Source organism: Helicoverpa zea, chromosome 12 (assembly GCF_022581195.2).
Source record: "Helicoverpa zea isolate HzStark_Cry1AcR chromosome 12, ilHelZeax1.1, whole genome shotgun sequence".
Lineage (NCBI taxonomy): Eukaryota > Metazoa > Arthropoda > Insecta > Lepidoptera > Noctuidae > Helicoverpa > Helicoverpa zea.
The window spans coordinates 3615263-3639156 of record NC_061463.1 but is presented as its reverse complement, the minus strand read 5'-3'; the positions used below and the strand labels follow the sequence as shown (position 1 = coordinate 3639156).

At 35.6% G+C, this 23894-nt stretch overlaps 2 protein-coding genes across 3 annotated transcripts in view; one reads left to right on the top strand and one right to left on the bottom strand.

Moving 5' to 3' along the window:
- LOC124634892 (protein N-terminal asparagine amidohydrolase) overlaps nt 1-16812 on the bottom strand; it is a 67131-nt gene extending 50319 nt beyond the window's left edge. Inside the window, exon 1 of one of the 2 annotated variants that reach the window (XM_047170560.1) lies at nt 16763-16812. The gene's annotated coding sequence lies outside the window, so the exon portion shown is untranslated. Of the gene's footprint in view, nt 1-14696; nt 14845-16762 lie in introns of those variants that run through there. The other variant, XM_047170559.1, reaches the window with a different exon arrangement.
- Nucleotides 16813-16860: 48 nt separating this feature from the next.
- Nucleotides 16861-23355, top strand: LOC124634891 (serine/threonine-protein kinase meng-po-like). Its single transcript, XM_047170557.1, has 8 exons — nt 16861-17095; nt 19593-19695; nt 19777-20038; nt 20377-20659; nt 20797-20904; nt 21059-21252; nt 21347-21531; nt 21616-23355. The coding sequence occupies exons 2-8, from the start codon at nt 19627-19629 to the stop codon at nt 22573-22575; spliced, it is 2061 nt and encodes a 686-aa protein (XP_047026513.1). The 5' UTR covers nt 16861-17095; nt 19593-19626; the 3' UTR covers nt 22576-23355.
- The last annotated feature ends 539 nt before the right edge of the window (nt 23356-23894 follow it).

The window sequence follows — 23894 nt, the reverse complement described above, 5'->3', positions numbered from 1 at the left end:
ACAGAGAGGCAAGGTGGAATCCCTGACATAAAACTGGCGATATTTGTTACCATCATAAAGTATTTTATAAGTCAACAGCGCTCAAGAAACTAGGCAACGCTTAAGAGGAAGCATTTCATGCGATCATCTCCTTATTTACGTGTTTGTTGAGTCTTCAATTTATCACCGACTTTAAAACCTTACTGTTATAAGATGGTACATTACATTCAAGTAATTTTAATCGAAAATCAATTTGACGAAACATGCGTGCTCGTTTAAATTTTAATCTTGAACGTAACCCGCCTTAAAGCAGATTAGATGACAATATTTTACTTGTCACGTCGCGAGCACCGGTAACCTGAATAGAAGTATATCATTTTAGCGGTTTAATTGCATGGAAAAAACGACATTCCAATAGCTTATGGCAAAGCAATCGAGCCATAAATAATGGTTGTGTAATAGAGCAATAAACTATGAGTATTATGCATGATAGTATATGCGCGCGCGCAGGTTGCGGATGCAATTTAATCAATCGTTAGCAATGCCCTGCAAATAAACAAGAATATTATTGATGATGGATATAAATATGTATGTCAGACGTATTGATATATTTAGACCTAATTTGTTCACGAATGAATGGAGATAACTGACACGCTTGACATCTTATCATAAATTCCCGTTACTATTAACAAACTTGGGGTAATTGTGAAATGCAATCCATACGAATAAACGCATGGTTCAATAAATCAAAGCCTGGCGAAACATTGTACGAAATTGAAGCCAGAAGCAAACCAAATACACCGTTGCTTTATTGAGGGGCCTGAGGGCTAGGATTATATTCATTTCCTATTTATTTATTTTATTCAGCCGCTTGGCTACCGCGCGCCACGGTCTCACGACTCAATCTAATAAATAGTACTGGTATTACTGGAAAAGATATTCAGTAATAAGATATCCAGTAGCGCAATATACGCCTATGGTGCTAGCGAACGATAATAGGAAATTATTGACCTCGCTACGCGTATAAAGAAGGGGGAATGCGAACTTCAGCGCACAGTGCAGCGCTAAAAACGTTGTGCCTTCAATAAATAGGAATTACAGAAACCGCAGCTCTGAGGACTTTATTTAAAGCCTTGAGGCTGACTTGGTGGGGGAGGCGGCGCGGAGGATCTATTTGTGTAACAAATTCCACTTAAATCAGTGTACAACACGACTAGAAAGTGTTCCAATGTAACGACAGGCTGTCACGCCACCTCACCGAGACAATGTGGCCAGTGCAACACAATCGAGTATTAATTTAGGAGAAGCCAGCGGCACGGTCACGCAGCCGAGTACCGTTCAGACCTGCGGCTATACGGCGGACAATTGCTGAACTGACTGAATCATTTCTCCTATTTGGAACAGTAGTAATGTCTGTCAGTAGGACATGTATATTAAATATTTACACATCAACTTTGGTGAAATAATTAGACATAAGTGAAGACTCCAAAGAAAAGGCCTTAACTTAAATGTATGTTGATTAGATTAAAATTACAGTGTATCAGATTTAAGTGGGTTCGTAATATACTCTTATAATGTTAACAGGACCAGTTAAACTTTCTTAGAACTACGGAAAGCTAAGCTCACGAACTCGAAGTATCACTTTTGCGCAAAATTCAAATTGCAACGTCTACAAATTTGCATCTGCTTCTAACGACATACATCGACGCCTCTCACGTAGCCTCAGGCTTATAAACAAAATTAACGTCTACCTTGAGCACCTTTCAAAATAGTAGACTGACAAAGGCTACGAGTAAAATTTTGTGAAATAAATGTGCAGAGACGAATCGCTTAATGTGAACACACGTAGCATTGTCTTAGCACATTATTACTGGATCATAAACGCGTCGCCTGCTTTATGGTCAGAGCGGGACTCACGATGGCAATTTCATAGGACATTTACCGGTGAAAGCCCGGGACGATTTGTAGGGCTCAGGGCGATAACTAAGTGGCCGACTGCCAGTAAAAACGGTGATGTGTCGCTAAAACAATTTGCAGTAACGCGAACTTTGTACGCGAATACTGACGACCGACTGCAGTGAAATATACAGCAAATCTTTTATCAATTAACTCTCTAACAACTACTGTGATGATGAATGAATCAGTGAGTGAATAAACTGAACGCGAAGAGTAAATAAAATAAACGATAATTCATAAACATACAATCATATATCTTAACCCAATTATGAATACAACATTTATCAAATACATCTATGTTTCAATAATCAGATGAAGCTCGCCGCCTTTCGAGTGTGTTATTTGAAATCCCTACAATTATTTTGTGCTTAGCGCCAACTGTAATCAATCAAGTTTGTATATTAATATACTCATAGGATTATCATTATAAATCCAAATGGCTACGACTACCATTTTCGGAGGTCGACTTAGGGACATATTTACGGCATGTTTCCTTTCTAAGCAACGTTATTTAAAGTTGAAAGGAAGGATATCGAATCGATTTACATAATTAACATCAGTATTTTTAAAACTAACTTTGTATGCAAATGAGGGTGTCATTTAAATGCAGCTGGGTTCGTGTTTTTGTTGATTTCTAACACAATACCTGCGTTAGGTCGCTTTGAATAAAATCTTTGTATTTAAAACAAAGTGATACTAAATACTCTAACAAAATGTGCATATAAAATATCCTTGGGGCTGTAAGGAACACCGTGCGTTAATAAAAACAAACATGCATTGTATCGGGAGGATCTAAACAATCCCACAATACAAACTGAGGAGGCCGAATTACAGCACAAATTCGCTGCAAGCAAGTTTATGTGAGCGCATCCACCGTACTATAATTACGGCCTATCAATGCGGTACTGGTTTATTGAAAGCCTGCTTGAGGGGCGGGGGATATTAAGATGATGGCCGGCTTGTAATTTGATGGATTAAGGAACACACCCGCGGGCCTAACAACGTGTAATGACGGTCGCCTAAAAACGTCTTGATCGTACCTACATGCTCAAGTGTACACTATTAGTTCTGAGGAATGCGGAATCCAAGGAATTCGTGTTTATGCTTCTTGTGGAACCGTACTCATCAATTCAATAGCAAATTGTTTATTTTAGCCATGTCCCTGCATATGACGATTGATTGTAAAAACCTTGAATGGTTCGTTTGTCATAGAAAATTCTTTAGTTATGCATCGGATTACAATAACTTGAATGGATTCGAAAATCCTTTATTTAATTTTAATGGTTACTATCAATTACGTTCGATGGCTAACGACACTTTATATGGTCTAAGTCTAGATTTTCTACGATCTCAAGAAACATTAAATTCAGATTGGCATAAATTGTGCTATAACAGTAAAACTAAGGGTGCGCATATAAGTGGTCAAGTTTTATTATTATTCAAATGCGAATGCACCGGCAGTGTTAATTAAATGTAGCAGTAAATATTTTACTGCTGCAATTTACTGAGTTTGTGGGCAATATTCAAAATTATTTATCGTTAGAAATGATAATGTATCAGCATTAGAATTAACAACAATCGTTTTAATGAGCAGAAATAAATTCTTAAAGGGATATAAACACTCAAGACAGTTTAATGACAACCATTTTATAGATTTCAGTTTGCTAAGGAAGAAAATTAGTGTGCTCAAAATTAACAAGATTTCGAGGAAATAAAACCGGCCAAGTGCGAGTCGGACTCGCGCACCGAGGGTTCCGTACAAATCCTGTATAGATAAAAAGTGAGTCTCGCGCCAACCGTTCAGTTTAGAACAATCATAGTTATGGTAATTTCGTGAGAGTCAAAATAGTTAATATTTTTTATTTTATAATATAACTAAAATAGTAGGCCAGTACCTTGCAAAAGTTATTTTATTAAAGTTATTTATATACAACATTTTATAGTCATCATTCAGAAATCTGATTGAAAATAACTAATTATGTCTTAAAGGTCATTGGGCATATCTGACCCGCTTTGTAAAATTGGTGGACATGAATCAAAGTAGTTTTAAATCGTGGAGAATGGTATGACGTTTCTTTGAATATAAATATTTTATTAAAATTCCATGGAGACGAATGTCCAGGATCGTTTGAAAAATATAAAAGACAAGCAGTTTCAGAGGATTGTACAGGTTGCAATGCTAGTTTTTATTGTTAAAGACTTTTCATAAAGAAGGAAGATGCCAATTCGGATGACCAGGACCTGATGAGGATCTGGAAACCCTGAGAAATCGAGGGCAACTCTTGAATATTGTAGGCACGCATCGAGTCAAAACCAGACATGTGAGTATATTTTTGAGGGTACTGGTAAACAGTGAAGGTTTGGAGCTGATTTAATTATGGAGACTACAGAGAGTCGAGGGAACTCCTCCTCCACGGTATGTTGCAACTACCACGTGTTTGGGCTTATTTTATTCGTATTGGCGAAGTCTTTCCACATAGATAGGTTTAACTGCCATTGTGGGATCGATAGCAAAGATCAGATATGGTTATGGGAACTCGTTTACAATTTATAACGTAACCTTGTGTTGGAGCTTATTTTATTTTAGGTGATGAGAATTCACTACTAATGGGATCTTTTATTTTTTTAAACATACATAGAGTTCTCTCGACTTTCTCACGTCTTCATCATCAGGTAAGCTCTAAACCTTCACTGTTTGATAGTATCACCAGACACACATCTGAGAATCAAGTTTTAATCCTATGCATGCCTACAATTTCTGATAGTTGCCCTCGATTTCTCAGGATTTCCATCATCAGATCCTGACCTGATGACAATGGAAATAAACGGCGAGTATACTCTTTCACTACAAAGAAATGATTTCTCAAATCCGTCAAACTTGGTCGTTTAAATTCCCATTGAAATGAGGAAAATATTTGATGTTTACACCTGATTTTCTCTAGATTCCCATGGTTCACATTGATGCGACTAATGCCATAGTAAATCAGAGCCTTTATCATTATACTGTGCTATATTTCGTTCGTATCCGCCGTGGGTATGATTTCCATACTAAGGTGCCCAATGACCTTTGAATGATTTAAAATGTTTCACAGTTTAGAGACAATTAGATTTAAGAAGTGTTTGATATGAATTTCAACTGTAATATCTCTACGCGTTCATATGTGAAAGGGTAGGTAGTAAGTTTATAATTATTAAAAAATATATATTTTATGTCATGTAAGCAAAAATAATATTTTTATATTTTATGTAACTTCAAATTTATCATATTCGCAATTTTTCCTTTATCTGTACTACATAACGTTGCTTCGTGCCGAATTTCAAGATTCTGAGTTCACGGGAAGTACCTTGTAGGTTTTGATTCCCTAGCGTGTGACGGAAATTCGTCTAAGGTTTCGGTAAAACTGCTGTATCTTTTGATCGCTTTAACTTAGAAGTTTGATTTTTTCATTGCTTAAAGGGACAATAGACCTAGGTATTTGGTATAAATTTCAATTTGGTACCTTTATTCGTTCGTGAGAAATAAGGTAGTAAGTTTCATTTTATTAAAATATTTTTATTATATTATATAACTAAAAAAATTTGATTTTCGCAATTTTTCCTATATTTGCATGATATGACAATGCTTCATGCCAAATTTCAAGATTCTGAGTTTACGGGAAGTACCCTGTAGGTTTTGATTCCTTTGCGAGTGTCGAAAATTTGTTGAAAATATCGACATAATCGGTTGTATCTTTTGATTGGCTTGGCTTAGAAGTTTGATATTTTCACAGCTTAAAGGGGCAATAGACTCGAGTATTTCATGTGAATTTCAGCTTGATACGTCCACGCGTTCTTAAGATAAAGGGTCTTGACAGACAGACAGACAGACAGACAGACAGACAGACGGACAACAAAGTGATCCTATAAGGGTTCCGTTTTTTCCTTTCGAGGTACGGAACCCTAAAAAGAAGTATGACAAAGAAGAATGAAGGAAGACTGACAATGCACCATTACATCCAATGAAATCTACAAACAAATTCCGACCCCACAGGCGTGACATTTGTGTCACTGGAATCAACAAAACCCACAATAATGAAGACTTGTCCCTAATATCAATGTAGTTGCAAAACTCCGACAAAAGTAACAATGTTCCCGCAATAGGTTCGAGATCAGTTGACAGTCAGACATGATGTGGCTCGCAGAGGCGTGTCGGCACAGCCCACGTCTCTCGGGGGACAAGTGGAAGCGGCCGTGAGAAATGTAAGGATAATTGTTTCGAAATTATATCCCATCAAATTGTGGATAAAATACGGCTATTGTTGCCGAGAGAATGTTGCACTTGAGAGATGGTCTGTAAGACAGTAAACTTTAACATCCCAGCTTCCCTGAACATTCGAAACAAACAACTCAGAAATATTAAACATGTTTAACACAATCAGAATGCGAATCCGTGCAAAAATACATCTGTAAATCTGAAATTCCTGTACAGAATCTCAAGTACCGGCGTGTCCTCGCAGCAAAACATTAAAATCCAAGCGTCTAGCCAACATCGGTCGATAAATCACCAATGACGTTGTGTAGCGATTAAAATCCGTGTCGTCTGCGCAGAACGTTTAAACAGGCGCGCGACTCGTGAGAACACGCCGTATAAAACGGTAAGCAAACATTCCTCGGACACTGAAAATTTCAATGGTTTTAATCGCAGCGAAATTGAAATGGCATTAGATTTAGATTTCTGTGCAATAGTCTACAAACCTATGGCTATAAAATGAAGCTGAATCTTTCATCAGATATTCAAAACTGCAAACAATATATTTTCAAGACCCTTGAAGCCAAGAACCTCCTTCTTTTTGGGAAGTCGGCTAAAAAGCCTTTACTTTCCAATTCCAATTCATTGCTTCAACTATTTCTACATTTATTTTATGCATATTTAAAACCATTTCGCCGACATTGTTTAGTATCGGTAATAGTATCTAATCTCGGGTTGGAATCATCCCAGCCCAGTTCACTTTCCCCGGTGCATTCCGACGCGCGCCTCAATTGATTTTCCACTGGTAATGCTTTGCTTATAAACTGCGCCAGAGACGGGACAAGGCTTGTCGACATCCGTTTGAGATCTTAATGGAGAGAGCCTCGGAGAGCTACTGCTCACGACTATCGGGAATTCTATTCTAATGTCAACACACTTTGTTTGTTAAAAGTTCAAAAAGACTATTCTAATGAGTCTCTGATCTGATCAATCGTATTTTTAGACATTTGATAGCATCTAATTATGTAGTAAAGTTATGCAATTATGTATAATGAAATTAAGTTTCCATTTCTGGAAAGTAGGAATAGAACGTACTTGAAAGTGATTATACGAGATAGATTTTCTTCAAGTTATTGATCGTATATTATCAATTGAATACTATTGGTTACAGATCGTAAATGTCAACTAGGAGAAAACGGCAGTCGGTAAACAAATTGTAAATACTCGATGGCCCCTTAACCTATCAATACACTATTGAGATCATAGTAATATCTGCGATATTAAAGCGTTTTCCCGGGCAATTATTTCTGCCATTAAATATCAAATACACTTTAAAAGATTTCGCATGAAATGGACATTTTCTTGTTCAGACGGAGCGACAGCTGTGACCTTCTCAATCATGGACACAAGACGGAGCTTTTGCATAATGCTTTTACCCGTGAGTAGTAACGATAAATGTAAAACTGTTTGATTTGTTACTTACAAAACCATTAATATTGAAATAACACGAAGCATAAATGTCGAAGGATCCAACAGCATCTCTATATACGGCAACAATTCAAATGTCTCTCTCATAAGAGCCATTTAATATGTTCCTAGCTTTCATCTACCGAAAACCATTTAAGTAACGTTTACCGGTTGTCTCATTATTCGGAGCCATTGTGCCTTCTAGGTTTAGACCAGGCTGGTTGGCCGCTATGGATAGATGGGCCGTGCCGATACCTTAATTGACGAGAACTTGAGTTCCCGAAACCTTAGAGCTCTGCATAATAATGGTGCATAATCCCTTATCGAGGGCTCAATGTTAAGGGGAGGATTTGCGCTGGGTTTTATTTTGGGGCCAAGCTTTTTTCTGTAGAGAAACTTCCGTGTCTAGGAGTGTATTATCGTTCACAAAAGTTTTGTTTATGCAAAAGAATATGACTTGTACTACCGGTACTTGAAACATGGCAGTACAACTTTCAATTTATGTATTTTTAACTTTCTGCCACTGTATCGATATATTGCGGTTAGTTCTTAATCACTATTTTGAGTAAACAACGCTATTTTTACATTGCTACAAACAAAAATATCTAGATTAAATCATTTTTTGCGGAAACTGAAGCAGATACAACATACAACGAATCAAGGCAAGAAATTGAACTTTTCTTTAGAACCAATCCATCAGAGCACCATTCGCCTTAACTGCAGTTAATAGCAGCGGGCACACAATACGTTAATTAAATCGTCTAGGCGAGGCAAGTCGCGGGCGTGCATCTAGCTAACGGGCACACACGACTGAAGGGTGTTCTATACACCTTCATAACGTTGATTCGCCGTTTTAGGTACTTTCTCACGGATACTTTTTTACTTGGAATTACTTGCGCTAGCGATTTTTTTTCTTAAAGTTCTTTAATGTCTGGGGTACCTTTTATTCTATTCTGAGCACTTATTTCGATTGTGTGGTCTGAAATAGTATTGCATATTTATTTTTCCATTGGGGCATCATCTTTATGTACCTATGTCTCACAATTACTAACATGGGATTCAAATCAGATGGCTGCTGTTCGGAAATAGATATAGAAAATATAAAAAAATACTGCGTTTTTTTAGCACAAAATATGGTGGCTTGAGATGTTTTAAACTCCGCTTTTGTCATTATTGTGAGAACTAACTACGTAAGACCCATTTTATTGGTGCATCCGTGTTATAAATAATATTATACGTCATTTATTAGCATTTTATTATGGCTAATGAGCGCAGTTTACGTAGGAGCTTCGTGACGTCTTGTCATTGAAAATATTGTCTTTGAGACCGTTACACATCCTTATTTTTCACCCTTGGCATGTTTTCAGAAAACTAGGTTCAAAATTATTCAAAAATCTGCTGGATTACCAAAACTATATGAACATCAGTACCTAATACTTATACAACCACCTGCCACAAACATAAAAACATATAGGTACAGAAATAACTCACTTAATCCCAGTAATCAAACATCTATTAAAACAACCACCTAATCACCCAACACCGCAAAAACAGCCATCATTAGCCCTAGAAGCCTAATCTATTTCGAACGTACACAAAGCCTTAACATACGTCTCAGAGGCGTACACATATAAAAGCCCCGATTTTAGGTACATTACTTAATTATTATTTTTATTATTGAGCAGAAATTTTAATTTAGAATATAAACTAAAAATAAAACAACACTGTTATTAATTATAACTATAATTACAGTTATTTATTACAACAAAAACACAATATGCATAAATTGGAACAAAAAAAATTAACTTCTTCAAAATCATCTAAAACATATATATATTTTTGAATACCAAATATTTTTTTTTATGCTAATATCTATTCTTAGAGCAAACATTACAACTAATCAGATTTGAGCTTTAACAGTTGACCAAATATGTCCATTCTGAGTACGATTACGAACACGATAAATCCGCTCCGAGTTGGTAGGTGGTAAAACACGGTCTGCAACAGATGATGGACCAGCTTCTGCAACAAGGGTAGGGTCGGTTTCTTCAGAGGCTCCAGATTCTTGTAAAGACGAAACGTACTCAGACACTTCATTATTTTCGTCCTCGCTTTGAACGTTGTCGATAATCTGGTTATCCTCAACTTCGGAATCTGAATCTTCCTGAGAAGGATTGTCTTCCTCGTTCAAAATTGCAAAAATATCGTCTTCATCTAATACATTAGACCGTGACATATTTATACCTGAAACAACGCCGAAAAAAGATATAAAATATACGAAAAATAAGCAATAGTAAAATCACTCAATCTCAGTTAAAAGTTACACAAAGCCTAAACATACGTCTCGCAGGCGTGCAACACTTCGATAAATCAAAAATGGCGGGACTTACCTCAACGATACGGGCACCATCCTCTAGCTCCCGTCGGCCACGGAGGTAACAGAGGAGCACCACGCGCTAGCTTCAACCGTTAGAAAAAAAACAAACGATATTCGAATGCGTGTACGTCTCGCAGGCGTAGATTAGGCTTCTAGGGTTAGTTAATTACTCCAAACCGTCCTTCATTAACATTTCCCTAACACCGTTAACCCACACTACCTAATTAGCGGTAGCCCCTATTATCTATCAATCAAGTCCAAAGGTAAACAAACTGTACTGGAGCCGCATCCCAATAGGGCACGAGAACAGCTACCGGGCCATGATTACCCGCCTTTATCTTCCAGGCCTTAATTGGAAACTTTTAATGTCAAACTGGGGCCCGATTCTCCAAGTTAATGTCAAAATCGAATAGAAACTGAATCGCAATATGATCGCAATAGCAGTTTTAACCATATCGGGCATTCTGCTACTAATATGAGACCAATCGTATTCCAACGACATTCGATTGGTTTGCGATTGGTCTGCTATTTTGGTGTAATGGTCTATACTATACGGTAGTTTGCTCTACAAACATATTGCAATCGTAAATCATTTGCAGACAAAATTATTCATTATTGTATCAACGTTTATTTCAAAGAAAAAATTGCGGAATGCCACATACACTTCAATCGTAATTGAGTCGGGATCGGATCTCAGTCGAACGTGAATCGTATGTCGCTTAAGTAAAATTAGGACAATCGGGCCCCTGTTACCGTGTACCTTTAACGGTCCTACAGACGGCGTATAAGGAGTCACTTAGAAATTGTACATGAAATCATTACTGTGTTCGGATGCGTAGATGGAGATATTTGGTCAAATGTCAGTGTGTGGTCTGGTCTATGTTTATGTCAATTAGGGGGATAAAGATTGTTTCGTTATGTCTGAGTGACGACTTCGGGAAGACTGTGAAGGACAAGTATCCGTAAGAATGTTACTTCTCGATCACGTCATTCAGAAGCCTATGGAGAAGATCATAAGAAGTGTTGGGCTACGGGATTTTTGGAAGGAGCTATCGCGGTCCCGATATACGTAGGACTTATAGAAGGATTACAAAGTCAGACTACATCAACAGCAGGGAGGGTCACTCGATGATTTCCCAGCTTTCCAAAAAAAAAATATCAAAAAGACATTTTGGTAAATGGAATTTTTAGAAGGTTCTTCGGTAAAATAAATAGATTTGCATATCTTTAGCACCTCCCAAGCTCCGTATAATGTAATGCACACTCCTATAATTGCGTCGTGCAGTAAGACAATGAGCGATCTCCATTGCCTTCTAAACTTTGACGGTTCAAGACGATTGTTCTTTATAATTGCATACTTTATTACCTGCTCCAAACGGTAATTGTGAATGTACAGGCAGGTACCGAATGTAGAACTTTTCATAGTATGATATTTTTTGAACTTGACGAGCCTAACGGACTTCAATAACCGATCTATTGGTTGTTTTGCGATTGGAGATGGAATTTTGACCTAAACTTATGTCTACCAATCTTATTTCCATTCACTGCAATCATTATAGACATCGAAATGAAAATGAGCGTTAATCTTTTTTCCACAAGGATCTCAACCTTCATGTACTGAATCAAATAATTGAGATTGTTTAAAATAAGGTTGTAAGTTTCGCTAGGTAACTAGGTAGGTATAATATGAAGAAGATCCAAAAATCCAACTACAATCAAATGAGTTCTTTTTTTTGCCAACTGTCCATACTATCAAACCAGTGCAATAACGCGTAATGATCTTCCTTAGCAATGCAAATGCACGTTACAATTGAAGTTTGTACCAATCATTAGTAGTGATATAATGCACAACTATTAAATGTCTATTAAGTGATTTGCGGTCGGTAAACTTTAACTCGTAAGAACGTGCTGTCATTAAAACTAGGAATTCGTCGAAATGTGCTAAAGTCTAGAAAATTTTATGCATACTTGGCTAATTGTTCCTGTATACAGGATTTTTGCATTTTGTTTAGGAATAGGGGGAAGTACTATCAAAGTAGTAGTGGCATAGTCATATTTTATTTTTCTTTTTTTATGTAAATAGGGGCAATTTTATAAATAAGAAAATGAAGATTCTATTCGCCTTTTTCGTTTAGCTGCCTATTATTATTTATATAAAACCTTAAATCGATTCTTAACAGACTTTGAATAAATTAGAATCCTGACGCTCCGATAGTTTACTGACGACCCATCGAAAGGCAACAGGCAATAGTAACATTTTACAACTTAGTACTGAAAAGTTTTATGACCACAAAAAATAGACGAAAGACTTTCACTACGCAACGTCGCCACTATAAAAATGTCATGCAATTTCGAGTTCCCGACAACCAGTGTTTTACATCCCTCATCTAAACACAAAGTCTAAAACAGCGATAAACGCGAAGCAATTGGATCCGTTTTTATAGCACGTTAAAGTTTAGTTTTTAGTGTCATAGCAAATTGCTTGCAGTCCACGATATCTACTTAACGTTCTGAGGGCCGAGTGCAAGTGTTCATGTAGCTATTCAATACAGTGTGTTGTAACCTTTTCGGTTTTATCGCAAAAGAAACTAATCCAGACCCCCTCTCAATAGTTGCCAATGAATATACTTAGTTCATGTAACATTTATTGCTATTGACTTGCTAAGAAGGTCTTATACATACAAAACGCGTTATGACTTAAAAAATGTTGAGCGCCCGCGCATTTTACCGATGATCGAGAAGTAAAGGTAAGTTTTGTAATAGCGTGGCCTTATGGGTAACACAATAAGGTATTAAGAACCAACAATCTTAAAAGGATTTTCATCTACTAGTGAGAAAAAATCGAATTCCACCCATATCCGAGAAGGATATGGGTGGAATTAAATATACCCATATCCTTCTCTCAGGTGCTTTAAAATAAAAATCAAAGGCACTCAAAAATACAAAGCACAACCCAATTATACTAAATAATGCATGTTGTTATTTATTTTACTGCCTCGTTGGTCTAGTGGTAGCAACCGCGGCTGCGCTGCTGTGCACGAGGTCTCGGGTTCGATTCCCGGGTCGGGCCGAAATCGCTTGGGTTTTCTAAAAACTTTCACAAAGCAGCCCGTAGTCTGGAAGTTGGTGATTGATTCACCCGTGCATCGGAGAGCACGTAAATGTCGGTCCTGCGCCTGATCTCTTTCCGGTCGTGTCGGATTGCCGTCCCATCGGGTTATGAGAGTGAAGGAATAGGGAGTGCACCTGTGTCTGCGCAAATGCTCGTGCACTATAATAATATGTCCTGTGCAGCTGGCTGATCTCCTTACGTGAGAACAGTTGCCGTGGCCGAAATCGGCCGAGGACGCCATTATTATATTATATTATTTATTTGAATTATTTATGTTTTTTTGACTAATGTGAATCAACTGTATACCAAACGTTTATTATTTATTACTCTTGTTAATGAATCTAATAAAGAAAGTCATTGTAGCCAAAAGAAAGAATGAGGAACTTACTCTTGGCAAGAAACCAAAATACTGCTCTGTAAACCGTCTGCATACCTAATTTTGTATGAATTATTTATAAATTATCTGAAAAAACTTGAATGAGATCTCTTTGTTTATAACTTCTGTTTTGAAACCTAGCTTTTTGCACAATCATTAAATTATAATGTTTAGTTTGTTGCATAAGAAGTACTAAAATCAAAGATTGGTTTGTGTTTGCTTGTTGCTTATTTACGTGCAATCGATTTTATTGCCAATGTGCAATGTGCATCAGGACATCTCCCTTCAACCTGATAATTGACTGGTAGAGAATCCTTGTGGCATTAAGTCTGCCAATGTTGCATATTTTTGTATGTCACATTTAAATAAATAACATGTATAATACTCTTTATCTAGGTGTAAAACGCAGTTATTTCAGGAATCGGGTGAAACCACTACCCGAATCAAGGTACTCATAAAAATAAGTAGAATAAAGTTTTGTTTTAATTTTATTCCTTGTCAATTGCTAGAATCAAATTAGAGTGCTGTTTGTTGTTGTTTTTTGAATTCGTACTGGATGTTGTTTTACTGAAGAGGTCAAAACACAATAGTTTCGTATAATGATTTTAATCATTGTTTTGTTATTATTGAATTTTTCAATGAATATGAATGCTTAATTTGACTTTAACGATATCAGACATATAATTATAATTTAGAAAACAGTAGCAAGAATGTCATTTTGTTTAAGAAAAATATAATTTTTTCATATGCTGTGTTGGCATTTCCCTTTTTGGAGGCTTTAATGTCTAGTAAACAGTTTATGGCATATTTTTGTGTAGCCTAAAGTAAATATTACTTTGCTCCAACAAAAACCCGTCATATACCTTGTTTGTACATAAACCTTGTAAGTTACTCATGTTGCAAATATATATTTCTTGTCTATCTTGATTAACTTTTACCATAAACCACGTGCAATTTACAGCAAAAAAAAACTTTCGAACAAATGGTATTGATAACATTGACAAACATTCTAGTTTTGTAAAAATAGTATTCGGTCCTGTAAAAGATAATATATACTATGATCCTTTGAAGATGTTGATGAGTGTTATTAGTAAATAGCCCAAGGAAATTAAATGAAAAACCATTCAAGGTGAATATTGGAACAATAACAAAACAAAATCATAACCTCAAATTTACAAAAGTAAGTAACTGTAATACGTACCACACATGATGCTATAAAATCATGTAACAAAGAGTAGTAATTTAATATTACTGAATAAACTGGGTCCGTCTTGTAAACGACGAAATAAAGGAAAACAAGTTTGTGCAAAATAATATTGACATTGACAAATCACAATAACAAACACTCCACAACCATTTTGAATTTATAATTGTCTATACCCACAGTCGATATTGTTGTCTCAACCACTCTAAGCCAGTTTTTTTCAAGTGAGAAGGAAACAAAACCATATCGACACTTCTGGTGTAGTGTTGCGCACAAGTAAGTATAGAATATTTACAAAATAACAGTTCAAAGTAACCGTTTGTAGGATACCGTGCCCTAATGGTGAAACCGGAACCTATTCGATGTCTGACTTCGCTGTCTGTCTATCAGTATATCACCAAGCTGTATCTCATGAACAGCGACGATTATACAGCTTATTAATTGTTAAAGATGATGTATTTTTGATGCCGTGTAGCAGTGAAGAGTAAGCATTTGAGTGAAAATTAATATTTTAGTGGGCTCCTATAAAACAAAAATGATTATTAGGTTTTGCTCGACATTAACAATGGCAATGTGAACGCTGGAAATAGGTATTCACGGAATATTCATTTGCATATTACGTTTCTCTTATATCCGTCCTATATTCCGTTGGTTGTAGAGGGATGTTTTTATCATAAACTAGGTACCAACCTTCTTGACTAAGTTGACTAGTTTTGCAGCAGTGTTCTTTTTTTTAAGATTGAAGTAAGATCTTTCCCTTCGACTGTTACAGCCTTTTTATCGTCCCACTGCTGGGCACAGGCCTCCTCTCACACGGAGAAGGATTGAGCGTTAATCACCACGCTTGCTCAATGCGGGTTGGTGATTTCAGACTTTATAGTCCAGGTTTCCTCAAGATATTTTCCTTCACCTTTTTTATCAGCCATTGGTGTCTAAGATTACTTAGAGTAGTAAGAGAGTGAGAGTGAGAGTGTCTAAGATTACTTAGAGTAGTAAGAGAGAGTAGTAAGTACATACAAACTTAGAAAAGTTGCATTGGTACTTGCCTGACCTGGAATCGAACCCACGCCCTCATACTCGAAGGGTTGGTTCTTTACCCACTAGGCCACCACGACATTTCCCTTCGACATCGTCCATTAAGTTCTACTGAATTCCGAGTTATTTGAGGTATTGTAGAAGACAGTATCTACAGTTACCAAGTTAATAAGTTAAACTTCGCTCTTAAATTACAGTTGAAAATAAAACATATGAACCATGTTAGATGAATGGTCTACATGTCTAATAAAAGCCCATTTGCAAATAAGAAACAGGGAAAATTAACAAAACAAAACATTTCATATCAAAAGAAGATACAGGGGCCCGATTCTCCTAAGTTAATAATGTCAAAATCGAATAGAAATCGAATCGCAATATGATCGCAATAGCAGTTTTAACCATATCGGGCATTCTGCTACTAATAAAAGACCAATCGTATTCGATTGATATTTGATTGGTCTGCTATTTTGGTCATTTTGGTCTATACGGTAGTTTGCTGTACAATCATTTTGCAATCGTAAATCATTTGCAGACAATATAATTCATTATTGAATGACAGAAAAGGATAAAAACGTTTATTTCAAAGAAAAAATAGCGGAATGCCATATACGCTTCAATCGTAATCGAGTCGGGATCGGATATCAGTCGAATCGAGTCGAACGTGAATCGTATGTTGCTTAAGTAAAATTAGGAGAATCGGGCCCCTGGTCACCTACCGCATAAATTATTTCTTAATGTTAAATACTAGCAGATTGTTAGAAAGATCCCTACGCCGAACGTTGATACACCTTACCTGCTTCCGTTGTCGTAATTAATATGTAGGTTAATAGTTCACACAATGTAGGATACAGACAAGCTATTAAAAACTACGACTATGTGATTACCTGTGTATATATAAAGCCGGCTGAACCAGCCAGACCTGATTATAAACTGAAAGACGATACTCCGCTTTTTGATATAGAATTAATTAAATAAATCCCGTTTACTTTCTCGCTTCACAAGAAAATGCACTTCTAGTTTTCACTTACCAGGTCGTTGATCGTAACATTTCCGTCACAAATTGATTTTTGTATGTGCAGTAGCACAAAAATAACCTCCCGGGTGTCGCTGCGTACGCGCCGCCAGTAGGAACACCACCGCCGCACGCCCAACCCGTTCCGCCCTACGCCACAAATATACCGCTTATTACGATAGCCATATCTCCTGCAACCTGGTGTGTTTATAGTGTTATACCCCAGTGATTATGAAAATAATAATGAAAAGTCGGGGCCATGTGAAATTTGAGTGGTACAAGTGATTGGATACAGTCCAAGTGTATTGTGTGACTTATATGAACAAGGGCGACTGCCCTTTGAGTTTTGGTAATTTCCATTTATGTATTGTAAGTTTGAGGCATGCGATGGTTGTTAACCCCAAAATGCATTTAGGAATAACTGAAATAAGACTGCAATATTTACTATTGCTATAATTGGTTTGTGGTAGTAAAAATCACCTTCAATGACCGACGTTTAGCTATGTTATCAATCGAATACCAAAGTAGCTATGTACTGCAAGGTTAATTGAAATATATTTTTAATGCGACATAAATTACGTACGTAAATAATTATATATTTCAAACAATAGTAAGTACGACGCTTGTAGACTATTTCAATCTTTCTTAGGATAAGTAGAGAGGTCAAGCACCTGAAAGTCGGCAACGGTAGATAGTTACAGGTTTTCATTTCAAAATTACTAATATTCTGAAGCGTTTTCATTTACAAATAGTTTCATTACCCGTTCAGCTGTTTCAATACTACTGTTAATTAGAAACATTATATGAACATTTGCACTTACTTCTTATCAGAAAATTCGATGCCTTTAATTGGAGTGGCAGAGTTACACTATATAATAATTTATTATGATTTTAAAATTGTTATTAACTTACTAAGATTGACTGCAAAAGGATTTGCCTTTCTCTTAAAAAAAAAAAAATTTTTAAATACTTAAATGTACGTCATCATTTGTATGCACACAAGTATATTCAAAATCCAATAGAACATGCAAAATTGTTAATAGTCTGCATTGCTTACGCATTTAGCTCTTCTAAGTAGGTTCTATTCTTGAACTGCACTAATGCACTGACAATAACTCTGTAAGTACCAATTTAACGTAGGTACAGCTATTGTTGGAATAAATGTTGTTTTAGCATTTAATTCAGAATTAAACAAATGCGAACCAAGTATGTATTAAAAAAAATAATGACTGCTTTTTTTTCTGCATGGGTTACATCCACGTTACTTATAAATTATAATTACACGAATCTTTAAGCATGTCTTAGCGAAAATAACTGTAGGTATGCATCCAATTAAGAAAGAATCTGCAACGATTTAGGTAACCTTTAAAAAAACATATAAATGTGTTAAAAACTGACCTCACCTAAAGTGAGGTATTATTTAATTATCATCTCAAGGTATTTCTTATCTAATATCAGTATCTAGCTATCAAGTATCTCGTTTGGTAGTGTTTTATTCCTTTCTTCATTTCCCAAAACGTTGCATTTTTTATGAATTTTAATTTTAACTCGTTTCTTGACTATCACTACTCTCGTGTATTAAATTTTAGTAAATCTTATTTCATGCATGTTAGTATTTGCAGAGTAAAGAATAATACAGCTACAAATATAAATAATTAGGTAGATATAACTAAAAAAAAGTAAAACATAAAATACATAATCGATAAAAATATTTTTTTCATTCAAGTCTTATTTTTAATTTATTCAATTCCAACTTTTCCGTTTTTAAAAATGAATAGGATATTGTGCTGTTTTTTTCCTGTTGTGTGTTTCGTAGTCTGTTAACAAATATTATTTGCAATATTTATTTTGGACAAATACGAATATTACCTTGGTCCAGGCATCGATACACATCGATATCTTTTGCCCTAAATATAAATTGTATTCGATAACAATACCCCAATATAGAGCATACCCTCAAAATCCATTTGGAAGATTCCGAAACTTCTGTTTAATATCACGAAACATATACAAAGCGTCTGTTCATGCTTTGTGTGATTAATAACGCCCGGATGACTATTATGCGAATATTTTATTGCTTGACCAAAGACCAATAAGCCCACATTGAATTTTATTTGTTCCTCACACATTTTACAATAGATTTAAAGAGTTAACTGACATTGCGTAGGAGCGTCGTTACGCATGTTTATTGCATATTTTCAAGTATCGATAAACTGTGCGAAAATGGGCTATAAATTCCATTTCAGCCACATCACCTACATACTTACATAAATACATATTTTTATAAAAATCAGTTAAGTGTATAAGGGAATGAACTTGCATTCTTTATAAATAGTTTCCCATACAAGGCATAAGTTGAAAGGTTGATATCCGATAGCCGGTACCATAGTCATTTTAAAAACGAAACAATAGCTTCAGCAGCTGAAAGATTTAAATATATTTATATACCTAATAGTGATGTTCAAAATCAAAAGTAACGATAAAATTGATATGAAAGCAATCCAATTATTTATTTATGAGAGATATAAATTATTGTGACAGCGATGGTGCAAGCATTCCAATTTCTATCAAAAATATAACATTCGAAACATTTTCATTACATCACAACATATCTAGGATGAGACGTTAGATGACGTCACGATGTGACGTTCGCTCGCTGTCTGGATCTGGAGTAGACATCAGGTCCTGGCGTTCATCCAAGAGCATTCACTCACCGACTTCGTGAGAAATTGGGACGACTCAAACCGCCCAATCGACCTGGCGGGAAGAGCTATGCCTAATATTTAAAAATCACAAAAATTAGTATGAAACTACAAAAGCTTCACAATGCTTATTTTACTTCGCAGATTGTACGAGAATGTATAGTTTGTGGCAATCAAGATGAATAATGGTTCGAGAAGGGCCCTGACCGGCTCTATTCATAAAATCAGAGAGTTCGAATTGGAAAAAGTATGATTTATATCTTGAATTTTTTTTTATAACACAGATAAAAACTTCAGCGCGTATTTATATGCTAATCTTTATTTATAGGTGAGCCTAGTAGAAGAGTTTGACATTCTACAAATAGTTGGAGAAGGATGGTTTGGAAAAATTTTGCTTGTAGAACATAGGGCTTCGGATACTGAAATTGTCTTGAAAGCCTTACCAAAACCTTACGTATCCATTAGAGATTTCTACAGAGAATTCCATTATAGTTTACATTTAAGCGCCCACAGAAATATAGTAACTACGTTTGACGTAGCATTTGAGACTGCAGGATTCTATGTATTTTGCCAAGAATATGCACCATTGGGTAAGATAACTTCATATGTATAATAAAATTATGATGTAGACTAATATAATGTCCATAATTCATATGGTAAATCATCATTTAAACGCTCAGTAATCTGGGTTTCGCCTACTCCGGTTCACACACACTTTGAATTGGATTGTTGCCAAAACACGTCGTGATTTGAATGAATATTAAATCTAGCACGTTTCCAGTGCCAGTTCTCATTAATAATACCATGTATTAGATGCCGGTGTACCTGTTCTTTTTGTAATAAAATATCACCAAACTGGTTTTAAGGAGCTCCTAAAACACAATACAAATAATACTTGAGATAAATACATCAACATTCTCTTTTGCAGGTGACCTCACATCAAATATGCTTGATACTGGAATTGGTGAAATTCACACCAAAAGGGTAGCAAAGCAATTATCGGCTGCATTGGAACATCTCCACCAAAGAGACTTAGTACATCGAGATGTTAAGCTCGATAATATTCTCATATTCAAGTCAGACTTCTCAAGAATAAAGCTATGTGATTTTGGAGAAACTAGAAAGGTCCAATCAGTTGTTCGAAGGCGAAATGAATGGTTACCGTATTCTCCACCTGAAGTCCTAAAATTATCGATGGACAGCAGTTACAAGTGAGAAAATACATTTTAGAGCTTCACACATAAGTAACCGGTTACTTTGTTTACAACCAAATAACAATCCAAAACAGATTGAAGAATGTAAATACTGCTGGCGTCGATTTAACGCTTGTTTATTTCTCTACTTTCAGAGCATTAATTACCCATGATATTTGGCAATTTGGCATCGTTATTTTCATTTGCCTCACTGGATGTTTACCTTGGCAGAAAGCAGCTTTTGATGACCCTCGGTACACTAGGTAAAGTTTAAACTACATGTATTGCATTTTCTTCATACCGAAATCCGATTAAATAATAGGTCAACATATGTACATTAATAAGAGTTTTACCTACCCACCGCAGTTTAAGGAAACAACGTCGCATATAATAATACTATTTTTGTTTGCTCTGCAGCTACTACAATTGGTACAATAGTTCAAACCCACTGAAGAGACAACCGAAATTATGGAAGATGGTTTCTTCGAGAGCACAGAAAATGTTCAAAAAGTTTATAGAGCCTAGAGAAGAAAAACGAGCGTACAATTTCTTAGAACTACCCCGCTATTTAGATGATAGATGGTTGGGCAAGGGTTATACGGATAGAGTCGGTGAGTACAGTAGCCGCAATAGGCTGTAACTAAATAGTATACTTACGTATAATTTGCTTAATTTGTAATACATTTAAAAAATCTAATATTACAGCTGGAGAAGATATAGATGAGTTGTGTCCATCAATGTACAGCTTCCACAGTGACCCCAACGAGAAAAACATATTATTGAAACACTTTAGAGACAATGGTATCGAAACCACTGTAGACAGACAAGCAAAGAAACAAAGAATCCGAGACTGGATACAAAATAGTGTAATAGAAGAAGTTGATGAGGAGGTTGGTATTTTAAAACTAATTAAGAATCCGAATAGGAAGATGGCATATTATTTTTCTAATTTACGTATTTATTTTTGTATTCAGGAGGAAAACCTTGAAGCTACGTTTGAAGATAGCGATCAAGAATTAGAGCATAGAACAAGAAATCACCCAATAGATGAGAGCCATAGGGTAACTTTACGATTTGATACAGAAAAACATATCAATCCAAGAACTGGGGAAGTTATCGATGGTGTTAAACATGTACCAGAAAGAAATCCGTTGTCGTATGACGTACAAAATATAGAAGCCGTAGCACCTGCCAATGTGGTTAGAAGATATGGCATGAAAGAAGAAAGTTCTTCTCACAGCTCAACAAAGGACAGTGCATACGGATCCATGGAAGTCAAAGTAAATAAATCAACGAAATCAAATCATAAAACTGAAAATAAACATATTACATCAATAGATAGTGTTCAAAATAATTCACCAAGTAGATCATTAAGCGCCACATCTATAAATCAAAATAGGTCACCATTGACGTCACACGCTCAAAGATTTCAAAGAAGTGAGGAGGTGTATTCAAAAGAATTAGAGAGTTTGAAAGGAAGTTCATCCACATTGCATTCTTTAGGTAATTCCTCACGGTCCAATAGCCTTCAAGTAAATCGAAACGATTCCTTTGAAACATCTTCTGTTACGGGCACACAAACCCCGCCAAAAATTGAAACCGTGACTACACCGAGACCTCATAACCCTGTGGTAACGCAGAATGGATTCAGCCCTGGCGCTGGTGGAGGTACCGGTAAATCTTCACCTGCACAACAGACTTCAAACCATGCATATGTTTCTATGAAAAATACAGTTTATGATAGTAAGAATACTCGTAACAATGACAATAATGCGACGACTGAAAGTAACCTGCAGAAAAATCAAACGCCGGACAGTCCCTATACCTCGATGATGAACATAGTACAAGGCCAAATGAAAATTAATCCTCATGCTACAGAAACTAACAGAAATACTATAAATGTTTCAGTAGCACCAGTTAATCGTAAAAAATAAATTGCTCAAAATAAGTTTTGTTAGGGATGCAAACTGCACGTTGTGATTTTCAAAAATATATTCTGAACTAATGCTATTAATCCATTTATTATTTTATACTACTAAACTGATCAATATGTATAGCTTCTCCATTTATATAATTCATGCATGCGCATTAACATATTCGTCTTTTCATTTCTCAAATTTAGCATCGAAATTATTTTTTCTTCATTTTCTTTTCATCACCGCTTCTTCTTTCTTTTAACTGTATTCTACCTATTTACTGTAACAACCTACTAATGCAATTTTCTCTGTTTATCGCACGTGCCCGCTTCTTCCAACAACTGCACTGTACTTCTATGTAACAACAGGACCAACAGCTACCGCCTCTTCTTCCTGGTGTGCCCAATTACAGATTTGGTGTTCCAACAGAAACACTCACCTATTTTGAATCCCAACACGAATTTGATATGATGTAGGAGTTAAAACAACAATATTGTATTAGTTCGAACTTATTATTGTGAAACTAAATTATTAGTGCCTTTAAAGGCTGTGATTAATTGACTGGACATTCGGCCAAAGGCACGCAAAACTGATATCAAGTACTTTTATTTAAGTTTATTGTCGAATTAGTCACCTTTTGTATATTTTTATTGTTTAATTATGTGTTAAGTATCGGTTAAGAGCTTGAAGTTAGAATAGTATAAAGACAATTTGTAATTTATATGTTTAGCAAGTATATGTATTTAAATGTTATCTTTCCAAGTTGTACAACTTCAATACATTTATGTTTTATAAAAAGGTATTTTTATTACTCCTTTTAGAATATTTAAACCTGCATACTTACCTAAGCAAGTTGGGTATCTACTTCAAACTATTATTTTTTAAATATTTTTACACAGAGATTCACAGTTTCAAAAATTAAGTAATATGTTAATCCAGAAGAAACAAAATACATCTATCTTCCTTTCATTGGGCTATAAATAGTACCGAATCTTATCAGAGACCTGTAGTAACGGATAAAAATAACAGTTCTTTTATACGTTCTTGTGAGTGATTTTATCGATAGATTGTATTCAGTCCCATGTCAATCACTAGTATATTTTTTAAATTTTTGGCACAAAGGCTAGAAGGCCATGCCATTAAAAATTAAAAAAAAAAAAATCTTTCCGATAAAATAAATAAATAGTGATCAACTTTAATACATACCTCTATGAATTAATAAAGTTCCTGTAATTATCAAAGTTGAAAATAAACTAACAAAAAAGCAACAAACAACTTACCCAAATGTTTTGAAATATAGTCATACTATAAAATTGGGTAACACCGAGCCCGCGTTG